General features: G+C 53.9%; 5 protein-coding genes across 5 annotated transcripts; 2 read left to right on the top strand and 3 right to left on the bottom strand.

The window, feature by feature from the left end:
* Positions 1-52: 52 nt before the first annotated feature.
* On the bottom strand, positions 53-5817 carry BO97DRAFT_73697 (uncharacterized protein). The gene is made up of 2 exons (XM_025701032.1): positions 5673-5817; positions 53-5506 (listed from the first exon to the last, which is right to left on the bottom strand). Exon 2 carries the CDS (start codon positions 5498-5500, stop codon positions 386-388), a length of 5115 nt encoding a protein of 1704 aa, XP_025555864.1. The 5' UTR covers positions 5501-5506; positions 5673-5817; the 3' UTR covers positions 53-385.
* A 1256-nt stretch (positions 5818-7073) lies between these two features.
* On the bottom strand, positions 7074-8484 carry BO97DRAFT_73656 (EXPERA domain-containing protein). The gene is made up of 4 exons (XM_025701031.1): positions 8006-8484; positions 7752-7915; positions 7430-7664; positions 7074-7377 (listed from the first exon to the last, which is right to left on the bottom strand). Exons 1-4 carry the CDS (start codon positions 8313-8315, stop codon positions 7295-7297), a joined length of 792 nt encoding a protein of 263 aa, XP_025555863.1. The 5' UTR covers positions 8316-8484; the 3' UTR covers positions 7074-7294.
* A 226-nt stretch (positions 8485-8710) lies between these two features.
* On the top strand, positions 8711-11162 carry BO97DRAFT_467318 (uncharacterized protein). The gene is made up of 6 exons (XM_025699641.1): positions 8711-8957; positions 9031-9065; positions 9119-9188; positions 9254-9421; positions 9486-9844; positions 9895-11162. Exons 1-6 carry the CDS (start codon positions 8839-8841, stop codon positions 11010-11012), a joined length of 1869 nt encoding a protein of 622 aa, XP_025555862.1. The 5' UTR covers positions 8711-8838; the 3' UTR covers positions 11013-11162.
* A 151-nt stretch (positions 11163-11313) lies between these two features.
* Positions 11314-13789, bottom strand: BO97DRAFT_402361 (uncharacterized protein). Its single transcript, XM_025694483.1, has one exon. The coding sequence runs from the start codon at positions 13728-13730 to the stop codon at positions 11775-11777; it is 1956 nt and encodes a 651-aa protein (XP_025555861.1). The 5' UTR covers positions 13731-13789; the 3' UTR covers positions 11314-11774.
* Positions 13790-14090: 301 nt separating this feature from the next.
* BO97DRAFT_439682 (misato family protein) lies at positions 14091-15900 on the top strand (the record flags this gene model as incomplete). The annotated part of the gene is made up of 5 exons (XM_025698003.1): positions 14091-14213; positions 14269-14471; positions 14555-14993; positions 15046-15584; positions 15636-15900. The coding sequence occupies exons 1-5, from the start codon at positions 14142-14144 to the stop codon at positions 15895-15897; spliced, it is 1515 nt and encodes a 504-aa protein (XP_025555860.1). The 5' UTR covers positions 14091-14141.
* Between the last annotated feature and the right edge of the window lie 52 nt (positions 15901-15952).

Genomic DNA, 15952 nt, shown 5'->3' with positions numbered 1-15952 from the left:
GCAGGTTGAATCCAGGATCAGTTACTTCGCGTCTACGGATCTAGGATACATCTCTTGTAGTTCGTAGACACAGACACTATGATCTCATTGACTTGTGTACGGTGGAAAGTAATAGTTATGAACAGATGGGGTACGAATGGGGTATGGGTATGCGCAGAAGATATTTAGCAGTAAGCAAAGCAACACGGAACAAGTGTAGGCAGAGACAAAGTTAAAACATGGGGGTAAAAATCACGCTGGACATGCTCTTCGTAAACTGAGTGTAAATAGAAAGGTAGTAGATAGATAGATAGCTGGCTTGAGGTATCTTGATCTCATGAACGAAGGGAAAAAAAAGGAGGGGAGAGGGGAAACATCGAACGTCAAAGGCTAAAAAGACCTCTGGTTAATACTTGGACTTCCCAACTAGTCCGAACGTGTACGCGGCTTCGGCCTCACTCTTCATCTGGATCATGTAGATCCGCGAGAAGCCCACCATGACGCCGCCCTTCTTGGGCATGGCGCCGCCCTCGGTCTCCTCCCAGACCGAGACGGCGATGCCGGTCCGCGCGACCCGCTCGAAGCAGCTCTCGCCCAGACAGACATCCAGCAGCACCTCGCCGCGGGTCTTGCCGCGGATGAGGATGCGTTTCTCTGGTTCCGTGGCGCGACGCGGGGAAGCGGAGCCCGATCCGGGGGGACTGCCGTCCATGCCATCGGAGAATGTGTTGGATTCGCTTCTGCTGGCGTCGCGAGGCTCCGGGGGCGCCGGCATGATGGTCAGTCGGGCGGCTCCCATGTCGCGCCATTTGGACTGCGTCTCGCGCATGTAGAGCCGGATCTTGGCGTTGGACAGGCCGATCCCGTCGACGCCCTTGATGGCCGCTGCAATGCGGCCGATGCCGGATGACGGGGATGCGTTGGAGCCGAGAGATTCGGAGTACAGACTGTCCTCTTTCTGGCCATTACGAGATGTCAGAGAGGACCGGGAGATGTTGAACATCTTGCTTCCGGCGCCAAAGCGCTTGAGAGCCGAGAAGGCGCTGCTCACGGTGCCCACGCTGCTGTCGGAGTTGTCGGCCTGCGATCGTGGGGAGGTGGATGCACGATAGCTTCTCCTGCGTCGCGGCCAACCGAAGAGGCCGCCGCTTCGACTGGGGGCTTCTTCTGGAAGGGGCTGGTCGGCATACGGCCCTCTGGCGTTCTGCAGAGCGATGTAGGTGGGGTTGTTGATGCGCGCGTGGTTGATGAGCCCGTACAGAACTTCGCATTCATCTGCATTGCGCGAGCGGAACATGATGTTATTACTCCAGTTGATCTTGGATCGTTGGGTGGGTGGAGAGCGGATGCTGATGTCGATGGCTGTACCACGTCGGATAGGAACAAGGGGGGTAAGCTCAAGCGCAACAAGCGGGCGGAGTTTCTTCAGTGTGGCCTCGTCTTCCATCCCCATGGGAGCGTCGCTCATATTGTACGCCTCGATCAGCCCTGGGCTAACGATAACCTTACATTCGTCGGGGAATATACTTTCCCAGCAGCCCTTATCGGACCAGGCAAAGACGGCAGCGATGGCAGCAGACGACTTGGCGGGCTGCGACGGAACAGACCTATATCCGCCCTCGGATGCTGCATTCGTCAATGACAAGGAGCTGCTGGCAGAGGTCATGACGGATTCCTGCGCATGGGACTTGGAAAGATGGCGCGCTGGCAAAGACGCGAGTTCATCTTCTGTATCGTCGTCGGAGCTGTCCGTTGCCGAGTATTCTGACCCCGACTGCATGTCATAGCGCCGCACAGTTGACGTGTCAGAATCTGAGTAAGAGTCCGAAGCAGTGGACGGCTCGTATTCATGCTTCAAAGGCGAAGAGCCGCGACGCTTTAGGCGCACATTGCTTGGACTTAAAACCGGGGCATTGGAAAGGTTCGAGCCGGTCGAACTTGGTGAGCGTGAATGCGGTGGTGGTGCGGGAGGTTCCTCCTGGTCCGAGTCGGAATTCGCTCGAGAGCCACCCTGGTCCCTCGTTGGGGTCTCAGTAAAGTAGGCAGACTCGATGGCAGAATATTCGTCATCCGACGTGGATGCAAATGACTCTGAGATGTAGGTCTGACTACTGCCTCTTCGGAGCTTGGGGATCACGGGAAGGTCCATCGATGGCACGGAGGACAGCCTTCTATCAGGCATAGACGGCCTTTGAGGGGGAGCTTGTTCTTTGGCCTTTCTTTCCTCGGGACGTTTGGTTTCTTCGGGTTCCCGGGCCTTCCCCTTGTCTGGGGTTGGCTCCGTAGGAGTGGTTGGGCTACTTTCACCGTAACGCGAAACCCTCTTGGCCTTGGATCGTTTGAGCCCGTGAGGTCTGTCATCGCTCGTGAAGCTCTTGCGCGGTTCTCTGGCATGAAGAATAGGCTGAGATCGAGACGAAGACTTCGAAGCACCCTCTCCGTCTCCCGTAGCATAATCCGACTCTCGCGTGATTGCGCTATGCAATGATGTATATGAATCGTTGGCCCATGAAGAACCGACAGTGCTTGGATCAGAGAATTGATCTCGAGGAGTCAGAGATCGACGCTTAGCCCGACTGTCGGCCTTTTCTCCGATCGGAATGTTGACGTTTGTAGGACTTGGAGGCGCTCTCTGTGCCTGAGAAGCTTCAGTCGAGGAGGATATTGTCTGTGCTCGTTGCCGTTGCTTCGCTCGGTCGATGAAGCTCTGGGTACGGCAGATGGCCGGTGGGACAGGAACCAAACCCAGCATCTGCACCCATTCATTCCCGATTTCCTCCTCGTCAATTTGGAGAATGAGGAGCTCCTGCCATGCTCTCTCTTGCCCCGGAGCACTTCGCAACATGACGACAATCTCCCCCTTGGCATCCCCGTTCCGAGCAGAGACACATCCCAGCGGTATGGGAGGAAATAGTAGCCAGCGATCCGTATGATCGATCTCACAAATAAGCAGGTCACCTTCGCTTTTGTTTTGCGGGGATGCATCTCTCAAAAGGAATTCTGCACGACAGTCGATCACCTGCCCACTGGAATGGTAAAGAGATAGGTTAAAGAAATCGCGGGCTCGAACTCGTCGAGACCTGTCCACGGTAACCTCGGTCAAGGCACCCAGCGTTGCAGGATCGCGCGCGCGCGTCGCATCGATGGTGGCGGCAGATTCATCTTCAAGTCTGGCTCTCTCCTCCCTCGCACGACGGCGCGCTTCTGTCACCAAAGTCTGATAAGCCGAGGCAATTTCCTCCGCTTTGGGGGACGGTTGTATCGTCTTAATCCCCTTAAATGTCTTGGCAAGGTATTTCAAGCGTACCAGAGGTCGCTTCAAGAGGTAGGCAACATCGACCTTCTCGCCATCACTATCCACCACATCTCCATTTTCGTCTCTTGCCATACCCTCATCCAAACTCTTGGTGTCAGCGTTATCGCCCCCTTCTCCTTCCTCCAAGGGCGCCAGATTCACAATAACGTCCTTGAATCCCAATCTCCACGCCTTGAGATACTCGCGGTATACCCTCTGCGCCCCCTGCGCCCAGTTGAGTAGCGCATCTACGCTATCTTCGGGGATCCGCTTGTGCAAGGTCTTCAAACGCTCGATGGCGACACCCATATCCACAATGGGCTTGCTGAAATTCACCTCATCTTTGGGATCGGTGGAAGGTCGGAAGAGACCAGCTGCGATTGCAGAATCAGACCGTGAAAGCACACAAGTCAGGAGGACAGGAATCACACCGCCGACCAAAGTCTTCAGCTCACGCATATACTTCGCTTCGTCGGCAGACAGCTCCTTGAGTATGTCTGGAATAGTCTCGGAGACCACGCGATTCTTCGTCTTCAAGCTCCTCGCAGAGCGAAGGCTCCTGCTCCTGCTATTAGGGGCGGACAACACGGAGATCAAATCGTCATGGGTAGTAAGTCGTCGTTTTAGCTGGGACGAAACTACAGGGAGTGAGTTAGGGTCAAATGAGTCCCGCTCTTCATCTTCTTCCTTCGCCTGGGCTGGTGAATCCTGTGCTTGCGGAACCGATGGCGCCGCCGAATTAGCTCCTTTGCTCATTGACTCGACAGATGCGATTGTTGATAGAGGATGTGCGCCGGTGGTAGGGAATGGTTTCGTGCGCCCGAGCGGTACAGGCGCATTGTTGCCAGACACTTCCGAGCCTTCTGATAGCGGCTGCGTTCCAGCTTCAGACACCACATCCTTCACATCATGGGGGCGCTCTCGGATGGGGAGCTCTTTGCCTCTAGAGGACGGACGACTGCCTGTGCTTTCATTTTGCTTTTTCTTCGAAGAGGAAGCACTACCATCTCTTTGCGATCCCGAGCTGGCAGCTGATTCCTGTATCGATTTGGCTCGGTCGCTTGCCGGAGAGCTTCCATCTCTCCTCCTTCGCCGTGAAGCCGCATCTTTGCGGGGCGTGTCACTATCCATGGAGTGTTCCCCATCGCTAGCGTGGGATTGCTCGGATTTTGTGGTCGATTTGTTGTTACCAGACCGCATCTTCAGGGGCGCTGGAATCTCCACATCCGATTCGATCCCTTCCATGAAGGGTTCGGTGGTGTTAGACAGCCAGGCTTGGATTTTGGCGCCCCGGACTGGCGCTGGTTTAGGAGGCTCAGGTTTGGCGAAGATCTCTCTTGATGCGTCTAACATATGCCCGAAGATGCCCCCTTTAGGTGGCTTCACGGCCGTACGGCTCTTGAGGGCATTGAGGCCAGGGCCTTTCGGGGAAGGACCTTTCGGTGCCGGATTGGGACCTCTTGCCCGGCGTCTGGACAGCTCTGAGAAATCTGCCTCGCTCGTCGCCCATTCTGAGTCGTCATCTGGCGGGGCATCCTTGTACTTGGTACTCTGCGGCTGCTCAGACTTCGCACGAGTATGACCTTTCTCCGTCGACGGTAGCGAGGTCGATTTGGCGGATCCATTGTACGACGCAATCTCCTCTTCCGCCCGGTTCTCAGGTATTGTCTCCACATCCCGCGACGCACGGGACTTCCTCCGCTCCCTCGTCGCGAGGTCCGTCGATCGGTCGCGTTCGCGACTTCGCGATGTTGGCGGCGACCCCCCATCCTCGTCCTTCCCCGCTTTGCGTGGCGACCGCAATGCATCATTTGTCGTGTACTCGGAAATGCGCTTGGGGGGTGGTAGCTTGGAAGCCTGGGTCTGCGTGGGCATGCGGTTCAGCTTCCAGTGCTCGTCGCTGATTACTCGTTTTCGCGGAGTGCTTTGACTTCGCATCCTGGAGACTGCGGAACCATTGGAGCTGGCGGGAGGTTTATCATTGGCCGGTTTGGGCTTGGATTCGGCGGCGGGATTGTTCTCCTCCTCGTCCTCGTAGTAGACTGCGTCGGTGGCGGTGATGACCCCGCCGCCTTGCTGCTGCCATTTGCGCACCTTCTCTCGCACGGAGTTCGTATCGTAGATCCCCAAAGGCCGACCGATATCGAGGGATTTTGATTTCGTGGGCGACACTTTGGCGGCTCCCCCGCGGTTGGAGGGACGCGGCGGGTTGACAGGCGATGGCATGGGAATCTACAATCGCGCTCATCCGTTAGCAAGTGACGGAGTAGATTCTCCATTGGAGCTGTGCCTGCAGTCATTGAGTAGGTAGGAAGGTCGGGGAGTGAAAACATGAGCGACGGCAACCCGCCGACGTCACTTGATGTTTGTTTACGGGGGGGGGGGAGGAGGAACTCACAAGTTAAGATCGGCACAACAGCTCATGCATACCCTAGCGGACAACAACGGGGGGTTGCAGGGAATAAATGAATGGAGGGATATGGGAAGACTCGACGAAAGAAAGCCGAATCGAAAGAGATAGAAGCGAACATTCGAACATTCCACCAGGGAAGGACGAAAAGCAGGCGAGCGCGAAAACAAGCGGTCAAAAGCAGATCGGGTCTTTGTTGCGGTTCTTCACCGGGCGGACAATAACCACGACGATAAACAGCCACTGATTGACTAAATTGAGTTTGAAGATGACTATGTTGATGATCAGTCAATTGCCTGCTTCGACTTCTCATTCAAACATCCAACCCAATCCGTGGTGGTCGAGCAGTAGAAGCAAGACAAAAAAAAAAGAAAAGGGAGGAATGAGGGGAGGGGAGGGGAAGAATAGGAAAGTGGAGTTTGAAGATTGGCAACTGGAGTGAGAGACTCGATGAAGGCAGAGTACTGAGTATACACTATCGATACTTTAGCAACACCTGCAAAAACCACAGGCTGCCCGGGAAACCGAAGCACAACGACGAACAAACCACCATTCAGATGACTTACTTTGTCCGATCACACTGGCGCCCAATCCGAGCCAATCAGTCGCTGGATCCAGCCAACGAGAAGCAGACAATACATGAATATAACTAAGTTGATTGATTCTCGTCAGGCTGGATAAGCCGGGTGTTGTGTTCTGCTGCTATGCTTTTCTGCGACCGGTGGTTCGTCCGTCATCCATCAGGTACGCACGCACGAGGACGGGACTGGTCATCCTTTAATACCATGGGATTCTGGCTTACTCTGCTGTACGGTCAAATGATATCTACATTCTACATACATGTACTGTACCTACAGTGGTTCTGTCCCACGCCTGGCCCCAGTCTTTCTTTCTTTCTTTCTTTCTTTCTTTCTTTCTTTCTTTTCTTTCCCTCCCTTCCCTTCCCGGTCCCAGCGCCCTGCACGGACGCCACGAAGTATATCCTACGAGATTCTTTTCCTACTTGAAGTCCTCCTGACCGAGCGCATGGGATTTCTCTTCCTACGATTATCTCTTTCCACGGTTCGCTCATCTCCCCCCTGCTGCCAACCCCAACTGATCGACGGACGTGCCAGGATAGAAGGCCAAGCTCCTCTCTCTCCACGTCCCCAACTAGGCAATCGGCCATAAGCTGCCTGGACAGCGAACAAGCAAGAATCAGGATGCCTGGGACGGTCCACTACGGAGTCTACGCGTCAGAGTGGGCCAAGAGGGATAAAGACACCGCACTGCGTCCTAGCTGGGCGCACTATTGATCATTCCTGACTATTGATTGCTTTGCGGTCTGCGTTGTCATGCAATCTCTGCTAATTTGTTTTCCCGGGCTTGACTGTGCTGTCAACACCGGCACGACGTGGGCGAGAGATCGATGAAAGATGCCCCCTCAATCTGAACAATGATGATGGCATGTCCGATCCCCGGCCGGAATGTTGATCCCACGCGGAAAAGGGCCTCATCGTCTGCCTAGCCTAGACCACCCGGGCAGTAATCAGGACTAGTCGAGGCTCGCCGTCTCCATTTTCCCCTCGTCTCAAACCGCCCGGGATTCGATGACATCATACTCTTGGGATTTATCGCGCCTTTTGCTGCATAGATCTCTCTCCCATGGTCTTAAAGGCCGCTGAGATCGTCCGCATACTCTGGTAGAGGTAGTCTATTTTTGTAAGCGCCTACCGGGCGACCTCACATTCACAATGTCGACTTACAGAAGGGAACCACAATCCAGATGAAGTTCATGAAGAAGTAATAGACCCAAAAATAGAGGGCTTCGGGACGGCAGTAGGCGATTCCATGCACATAATGATCGAATAAGCTGGTGGCATAGTACAGGCTATCGCCGTAGAGGTGGCTCATGCAGACAACGATCTGGAACGGATGGCGCAGGGAGTGTTGAGTCGCAATGAAATATGCCACCAAAAAGCACAAGGGACCCCAGACAAGCTACGATAAGGGCCATTCGCTCGACCTTTAGCCACCGTGCGACTCACAAGCGTGCTATCCCCGCCAAGCACTGAGGAAGAGACTTACCACAGTAATAGTCTCCATGCAAAGCACAAGCGTGTCGGAGGTCATGTACCGGGAATCAGACAGGGCATATTCTTTCCAGAGCTGCCCGAAGAAGTCTTGTGCGGATGCCATGCGGTCATGATGGATCATGAAGTATCCTTCAAAGAAGCAGTGGATGCTTCCGGCTGCCGGTGTTTTGTTTACATGTTAGCGCGCGCGCCGGGACTTCGATCATCAAGCCAGTGGCTGCTGTTAGGAAGCGACAGGAGCCTTACAGAGCACAAACCACAGGATGGCAATCCGATCTACCGTTGTTATTTGGGGTCGTTTGAAGCCGGTCAGTAGCCAAGTTGTACCCAGGAGAGCCGTCGCACCAAGACTTGCAGTAGTTAAGATAGTGAGCAGAGGAGCTTCATTGGGCGCGTAGTCCTCAATGATCGCATCGATGGGGTAGAAAGGATGGGAGGGAGTCTGAAGTGCCATGATGACTTGTTCTTCAATCGTGTGCAATTGCTGTGAAAACTCTGTGGGGGTTTCTCCATAAGTTTTGCCGACTGAGAACAGCTTGGATCTGCGAGATCGCATTCCCAGCGGAAGATATATATTCGAGCTGCCATTTGAGCCACGCTTTACATCGTACGGAGTTTCTAGTAGGTTGGATATTTCACAACATTGGCATGTTTCATGAGGTCATGCTGGTCAGTTAAAATCTCGAATCTCCGATTGATTTCGGCTATCTCTCCTCATAAGATCATTGTCCCAGATGCGTGCATCATTACTTCTCTCCATTGTTGAATTTGTTTTTTGAGCCTCTCCTTATAGATGATCATCATCGACATGTCCTGATCAAGTTAGGTAGCCACGGGATGAGCCGCTAGCCGACTCCGGCTAGATTGATAACCTCAGGCCACGACATCTCCACGCCTACTCCCACTGCGGTACTTACTGTTACTTGCCGACCGACTCCGTCTCCAACTGCTGCGACGACGCGACAACTAGCTTCTGCTGTGACCTTCTTCCCCGGTCGCCCTCCTGGACACCCATCCCATGGAGACTGTCACTCTCTTCTACCTTTTCTCTTCTTCACCCTTTCACATATAATCCTACAATGGCCCCTGGTCCGTTTAGAAGGAAGCCCTTGGGTCTGGATGTGCCCCGCACCGTTGCGGTCGAGTCGCCGCCTGGCGTTGCGGCCCTCTTCGTCATTCGTTTCGACATTAAGGCTGGGTAAGTGCTTTCTAGCATCTGTGGTCGACTTTACTACTCGCGAGGAGCTTGCACCGACTGAAAATCCTAACAGCTACGTTATCTCCTGGAAACGGACGACCCCTGGAGGTGAGTGGTGGTAACAACATATGAGGACCGCCCGAGCTTACCCGATCGATCAGTTGATATTGAAGGAGCGGTGGAATACAAGTCGCTGCCATCTGGCCTACACAATGTATCAGAGGACTTGGTGTATGTTGGCGATTGCATGCATTTTCTATGCCGAACGCTTGCTTACGGATGTTCGTCTCTTCCAGGTACTTCGTTCACGAGCAATATGCTGGCATCAGTGCCTTCGTCAACTGGCCTGCGGAGGAGGCAGAGCGCAATGCGAAGATGTTCGCCATTGGAGTCCTTGTACCCTTGAGCTCAGGGAGGTTGGGAAAGAGCTGGAGACACGCGCCTAAGCTCAAGGAATTGGCACAGTGAGTGTGATCTGGGCCGACTTGCGGGTATCGCAATGTAACTGACACCCCGCGATCGCTGTAGCGATTATGCCCAGGACATGTCCAATACCCAGCCGCTAGCAGACTACTGGGAGGCTTATCAGACTCGCGAAAGCGACTTGTCTGCTATGCCTCCCGATTCTCCTTTGGAGTCTCCGCTCAGCTTCCGTCTCAGAGCCCACGGGGACCGAACCGATAGCATACATCGGGGTCGCGCGTTCAGCGACGCGATCATGTTGGAAACGCCCAGGCCGGCCCTGACGCCCTTCCACCCAGCTTCCTCCCTCCCAGATTTCCTCGACTCATTTGGTCCCCTCATATTTCCCCTGTACAGAGCGGCCCTGCTGCGCAAGCGGGTCCTTTTCATGGCAGAGCCTCCAGTCCATGTTCCTTGCAGTTATGGTATGCTCGTTCGCCCCTTCACCCTTATTGCTGCTAACGTTTATGGGCAGTATATGATTTGTCGCTATTGGCCTCGTTGCCTAATTCCCTCCTTCCACTCCTTCCTCAAAACGGACTTCCTCCTCCCCGACCGCGTCCTTTGTTCAACGTGGGCATCCATGATATCCCCTCCCTTTCCTCCTTCGTGGGCGGCTCCCCTAATTCCGACCGTGACTCAGCATGGATCGCTTGCAGCACGGACAGCGTTTTAAGCATGAAGCCCGAACTTTTCGATATTCTAGTCACCTTACCGCCCCCACATTCCAGGAACGCTGCAGAGAAGGTGTTCCCCACTGTTTCGATTTTCCATACCCAGCCCACCAAGGGTAAAACACCCCATTCCGTCGTCCTGAAGGCGACCCAGCGGGACGCGCGACGTTACTATACTCTCCGCAAGGGTCTTCGCCACGTTTCCCAAAACGAGGAAACTCAACCCGACTCCGATGACGATTCCGACGCCGCCTCCACTTACTCTTCTAGTCCGATCGTCGAGCCCCTCTCTTGGGCACGCCTGGCATATACCTCCTTCATCTGGTGGGCCTCGGCGGGCGAGAAGCGCGACGGTCTAACAGAGGAAGAGGAGGAAGAGCATCAGATTGAGCAAGACACGCGCCTCCTCGCCAGCATCGAGACCCTCCCCAGTCCACCCTCAGGCTCCGTCGGCCGTCGCAGCATTCAACCCCACGAGTCAGCGCAACAGCCCCCCGAAATTGCTCTCGTCGCATACTTCCGTCGTCTCACCACACAAATCTTCATCACCTTGTCCGACGTGATTGCTCGCCACGACAGTCGCAACCTACCGGACGACGAGGACAACGACGATCTCCTCCCCGACGACGTATCAGAGGACGACACCGACCCCTCCCTTGCCATCGGCCGCCAATCCACCCAAGAAGACGACTCCCGCAGCCCACTCCTCGCGCAGCAATCGACCGAGCATTCCAGCGGCAGCACGCAGGAGGACAGCGGCCCCGTCAAGATCACATCCGAGGACCTGACCGAGATGGGCCTGGACGTGTGGAGCGCCGCCGACCGGGTCTTCGTCGAGGAGCTCGTCATGCTCTGGTGGGGCCGGAAGGCGTACGTCGACAGCGCGCGCATCAGATGCTGTGGCATCTCCATCCTATAGTCAGCCTGTTTTCTTGTACCTACTACTACTATGATACTCCTTGTTGCTTCTCTTTGATTCGTCATCTGTTCATTACTGGAATATCTTTGATGCACACACAGAAGAAGACATCGTATATATTACCAGCAGGCCATATAGTCTACAATCCAGGATGCTTTCTCCCTGTCTACGTTCTCAAACCTTCTACTCGAGAATAAACCCCAAATACCTCGGCAGGATTTCATTCAAATTCGTCGATATTTCTCTACCTTCATAACAAGTAACAAGCTATGTTCCAAGTATCACCAATAGTCACATAATATCGGGAGAACAGATGCTGTATCCAAGTGGAGAGAAAACCAGAAACCAAGCAAACATCACACACACGCCAGGACAAAGGAGATCTCTAATTAACTGTAGAGGAGGGAGTGAGAGTGGGCGCAGAGACGGATAGTAATCCTTATGCCGTATTAGTACCTGATTCATGATATGTCGGACACACAAAGTCACCGGGAAATATTCATCAAAGATCTTTTGGGATGTGCCACCATCTATACCAAGAAATACAAAATCGAAGCCCAAAAAAAATCATGAAAGCCGAGGTGAAACTTCCTTCCCCCCAAAATAAACGCCATTGCCACTCGGAGTACCGGGGTATCATGAGAGAGAGAGAGTGAGAGTGAGAGAGAGAGTTCGAGTCATTAACCAAGAGTTTTGAGGTAGGGATGTGAAAGGGAGAGGGAGATAGACGGGAATGGCGTGAAAGTTGTTCTGAGCCACTGACTAGTGGTACGACATTCGGATAGGAGCACTCAGATCGCGGCGATTGCGGATGGAGCCATCGCTTTGTGCTTCTGCGTGGTGGACTTGGACGCCTGGGATGCGCCGGGCGGATCGCACGGGGGTGATGCCCATCCCGCCGGAGCGTAGAGCACTCTCGCCGGCGCTGATGGAGCGCTTCATCGTGTTGGTCCTGCCTCTGCGTGCTCGGATCTGAGCCAGGGCTTCCTCCCGGCTGATGGGCGTGCCTGGGACATCGGCGAAGCGATTGCTTGCGGACTCGTCGGTTCGTGTAGGGATCTTCTTGAGGTCATCGTGTCCATGTGAGGGAGGAGCATCATGTACCACGGGCAACACAGGGTCCCACGGAACATCAACAACCATCGAAGACCGGTGAGTCCCCGGGGTAGAGGTGAAGGCAGGGGCTTCGTTATCCATGATGTGATCATACGGCGTCTCATGTCTGTGAAGGTTATATTTCGGAACAGAACTACCGGTCACTGCTGGAGCTTCCACTTCGTCCTCGACCTCTGCCAATGGCGAACGTAACGCAGCTTCATGGAGCTGTTTCCGCGGAGATCCCCGAATAGGCGATGGGATTGTGTGAAATGTGCCGGTCGCAGGTGAAAAGGTGATTATCGGCTCCTCTTGAAGTTCATCGTCATCATCGTCTTCAGCATCCTCCACTATCTCTTCCTCGATCTCCTGAGCTTCTTCCAAGTCATCATCTTCGTCGATAGTCTCAATCACGTCTTCCTGCGCAGCGAAACCAGCAGGCTCGCCAAGGTGAGTGTGCGATTCACTCTCGTCGCGCGACGGGGCGACAACATGGTCTCCATGTTCCTGCACTTTGGTTTCATGCTCCTGCTCGGCACCCTCGACTGTTCCCGCTTCATGCACATGATCGGATTCCTCCGTCTCGGTCAACCGGCAAGAACAGCGCTTAAATTGGCACTCGAGTCTGAGGAATTCGATCAAATCCTCGGCATTCGTCCTGAGCTGGCGCTCGTGTTTCAGAATTCGCTCAAGTTCTTCCATCTTATCTTGTTGCGCTTCCGAAAGGGCAATTTCCTCAGCTTCCGCTCGGGGAGTGACGTCCGATAGTCTCTGTCGCTTGGGAGGGGTATCGTGTGCAGGCGATGGTTTAGTGGCACGAGATAGGAGGGAGTTGACGGAATCCTCGGCTACCCGTTTAGGTCTCCGAGGGGTAGGGGTTAGTAGTAGAGCGAGATCGCCTTCCACCAGGGACATCCGTCCAGCGTCTTGTTGGCCGATCTTGAGGTTTTGTGCTTTCTGGCTTCGCGACCTGATGTTAGCCTCCGCGGCACGGAGCTGTTCTTTGAGAACTTCCATCTCCTCGGTGAGCCCGGCCAGAGCGTAAGCACGCTCGAATGCCTCTTGTTTTGCCTGCTCCTTCGCGCGCCGCTCCACCTGAGCCTCATCTTTGAACGCCTTGGCCTCGGCTCTCGCATGCTTCAAGTCCTCTTGTACCTTGACGACCACTGAGCCAGCGCGGAAAGCCTCCTTCCGGGCCTTACGGATTTCCTTCTCGAACACCGTCCTCTCATGAGCCTGTCGCTCCTTGGCGGTTTGGAGTTCCTCCAGCAGTGATTCGAGTCGTTCACTGATGCGACGCTCACGGGACTGGGCTTCGGCGAGTTCTGAATTTGCATGCGCTAAAGCAGATTCGGCCTCTTCGCGTCCTAGGATGGCGCGCTGTAAAGCTGCTGAATTACTCGCAGATTGTTGCTGTGGAGCATGGGCAGGGCTGTTTCCTCGAGAGGACAGACCATTGAGATACGCGACTTTGGATTGAACATCAGAGAGATTTTTGGAGTGTGTTCCTCGAAGGTTGAGAATGTTGGATGCTAATGGGGAGTTAGGCGTGAATTGTTGATTCATCCGCTCGGGCGATAGGGGGTTCAGGGCCTTCGTCGGGCTCGAGAATGGAGAGTCCATGGCGAAAAGCCTGTGTGCTGTAATGTTTGGGGAAAGTAAGTAAAGGTGACGAGGACTGTTCGCCTTCGGGTTAAAACATGACAGTCATATCCGAGAGCGGATGATAGTCAGATAGAGGAAAGGAGATTTCCCCGTCGAAATTGAACCCACTGATCTTCTCCTATCGGTGACGCACCCACTCTTTCCCGGCTTGTTTGTTGCCCACCGCGCGATCACCTGACTGTTGCTCGGGACAACATGCGCTTGGCTGCATTGGGTAAGCGGGAGTCTAGCCTTGAAAGGAAGTGATTAGCTAAGCAGATGATGGTCTGTGCTTCGAAGATGTGATGCTATCAAATGTTCAACTATATTTTAGTAGCGCGGAGTTCTAATTAGCCTCGATTGAATTTGCGGCGTGTCTTCGATTTGAATATGCATGAAATAATCACGTTGCAGCTCGGCCAACGGGCAAATTATCTGGCCACACATTTTTGGAACCTTCAAGTACGCTATGACTGTGACTGGTCCACAGCTAGTTTTCAGCTAAAGTGCTATCTAGGAATCATATTTTACATACAACGAAGATGAAGAGTCACCGGTAGACCATGACGTCCATTTCCGACCCGGTGTCGCAGCAGATGGCTCGGAGACCTTCACCCCTCGAACCGTCATCTATGATTTGAAGGGGGGTTTTGGCACTCTGCGCAAATATAATGCTCTCTACCAGTTGTCCGAAGATGCCAACCCCGGTCAAGGCCTGTGGTGAGTCGACCCCTTCGCTTGAAAGCCTGGCCTCTTCTATTCGCAGTAGTAGCCCTTGGGTCTCTAATCCAATCATGGAGTAGGGACGGGAAAGAAACAATACAGCAACAGACTCCCATCCCTCAGAGTGACTATCAGAGGAACCTGGATGCAGGCCTCCCCGCCCCAGCACTTTCTTCCGAGACGGTCCGATATTGGTCGGACTACAATCGTCTCTTCTACCACCCGCGATCAATTGTGCAGCTCAATGAATATGAGCTGAACTCGAAGATCATGCCATTTGAGGATTGGGGCGTTGGAGAGGAACTTTTCAACGACCTCGACAAGGAACACGATCTGCTGGATCGGGATCTGAGACCCTTTGCAGAGGAGTGCGATCAAATGCGCGCAATCCAGATCTTTACCGGCTCAGATGACGCTTGGGGTGGCTTCGCTGCTAAGTATGTTGACAGAATTCGGGATGAATATGGCAAGAAGGCAGTCTGGGTTTGGGCTTTAGAGAATGGCCGAAAGGTTGATCGGGTGAGTTCCATCCAGTCTTGTGCGTTCATACGGCGATCGCTGACTCCCGTAGCAAACACAATTCAAGCGGAATTTGAACAAATCTCGGTCCATATACGCTATAGCTCCACAAGCTTCTCTGTATACGCCTATCATTGACCCCCCTAGTCGCATACCGTCCACAATTCACATCGACCCTCACTCCGAGTGGTACACATCAGCATTGATCAGCTCTGCTTTGGAGAGCGTGACGTTGCCCACTCGCCTTCGGCCTTACCACGATTTTGAGGCATCACTGGCAGGAGACGATGGCGTTCACAAGATATTCGAGCTCCAGTCTACGATTGTGCCAGAGGACGAGAATACCGAGCGGCCGAACCAAGGCTTTACAACACAGGCCCAGCAAGCGGAAGACAAGGAAGACACCAAGTCCAACGCAAAGTTTGAGTTGGACTTCACGTACGATGGTCTGGACAGCGACAAAGCCCATATTTTCAACCAGCTTCAAGTCTCACGTGGCATCATCACTACGAGGAAAGACCAGTCGTCAGAAGAGGACCTGGGTACCGTGCGCAGGCAACGGCTGTACAATTCCGAGCCCATGTTCCAGAGGTCAGAGATCTTGTAGCCTCTTCACCATGCTGATGCTGACCAGAATGATAGGTTCCATGCACCGCTGCCGTTTCCCATCTTGGATAGCTTCCCACGCAACATGTTTACACTTCCTCAGGCGAAGGAGAAGGTGCAAGTGCTTGCAGCCTTGACAGCTTCCTCACGGACGGCAGAGAAGCTCAAAGGACTGGAGACGCTCGCGGGACGGGTTGCGGGGGTGGATGAGAGGGAGGCGTTGGTCAACGGGTTGGGAGAGATTAGGGAGTCGTATGAGACTGGATGGATGAGCGACTCCGACTTCGATGATGATTAAACGCATGAAGAATGAATACCATGTGGATGTGCATGATGCATAGTGCATACAGGAC

This window comes from Aspergillus homomorphus, assembly GCF_003184865.1.
Source record: "Aspergillus homomorphus CBS 101889 unplaced genomic scaffold BO97scaffold_2, whole genome shotgun sequence".
Lineage (NCBI taxonomy): Eukaryota > Fungi > Ascomycota > Eurotiomycetes > Eurotiales > Aspergillaceae > Aspergillus > Aspergillus homomorphus.
Note: the sequence above shows the minus strand (reverse complement) of the source record. Positions and strands in the feature narration are given on the sequence as shown.

Coding starts and splice junctions, on each gene's coding strand:
- BO97DRAFT_402361 (XM_025694483.1), bottom strand. CDS start 13,730: ATGGACTCTCCATTCTCGAGCCCGACGAAGGCCCTGAACCCCCTATCG.
- BO97DRAFT_467318 (XM_025699641.1), top strand. CDS start 8,839: ATGGCCCCTGGTCCGTTTAGAAGGAAGCCCTTGGGTCTGGATGTGCCC. Junction 9,189..9,253: donor AATGTATCAGAGGACTTGGT/GTATGTTGGCGA, acceptor CGTCTCTTCCAG/GTACTTCGTTCACGAGCAAT. Junction 9,845..9,894: donor CCATGTTCCTTGCAGTTATG/GTATGCTCGTTC, acceptor GTTTATGGGCAG/TATATGATTTGTCGCTATTG.
- BO97DRAFT_73697 (XM_025701032.1), bottom strand. CDS start 5,500: ATGCCATCGCCTGTCAACCCGCCGCGTCCCTCCAACCGCGGGGGAGCC.
- BO97DRAFT_73656 (XM_025701031.1), bottom strand. CDS start 8,315: ATGCGATCTCGCAGATCCAAGCTGTTCTCAGTCGGCAAAACTTATGGA. Junction 7,916..8,005: donor CATCCTGTGGTTTGTGCTCT/GTAAGGCTCCTG, acceptor AAACACCGGCAG/CCGGAAGCATCCACTGCTTC. Junction 7,665..7,751: donor GCATGGAGACTATTACTGTG/GTAAGTCTCTTC, acceptor CCCTTATCGTAG/CTTGTCTGGGGTCCCTTGTG.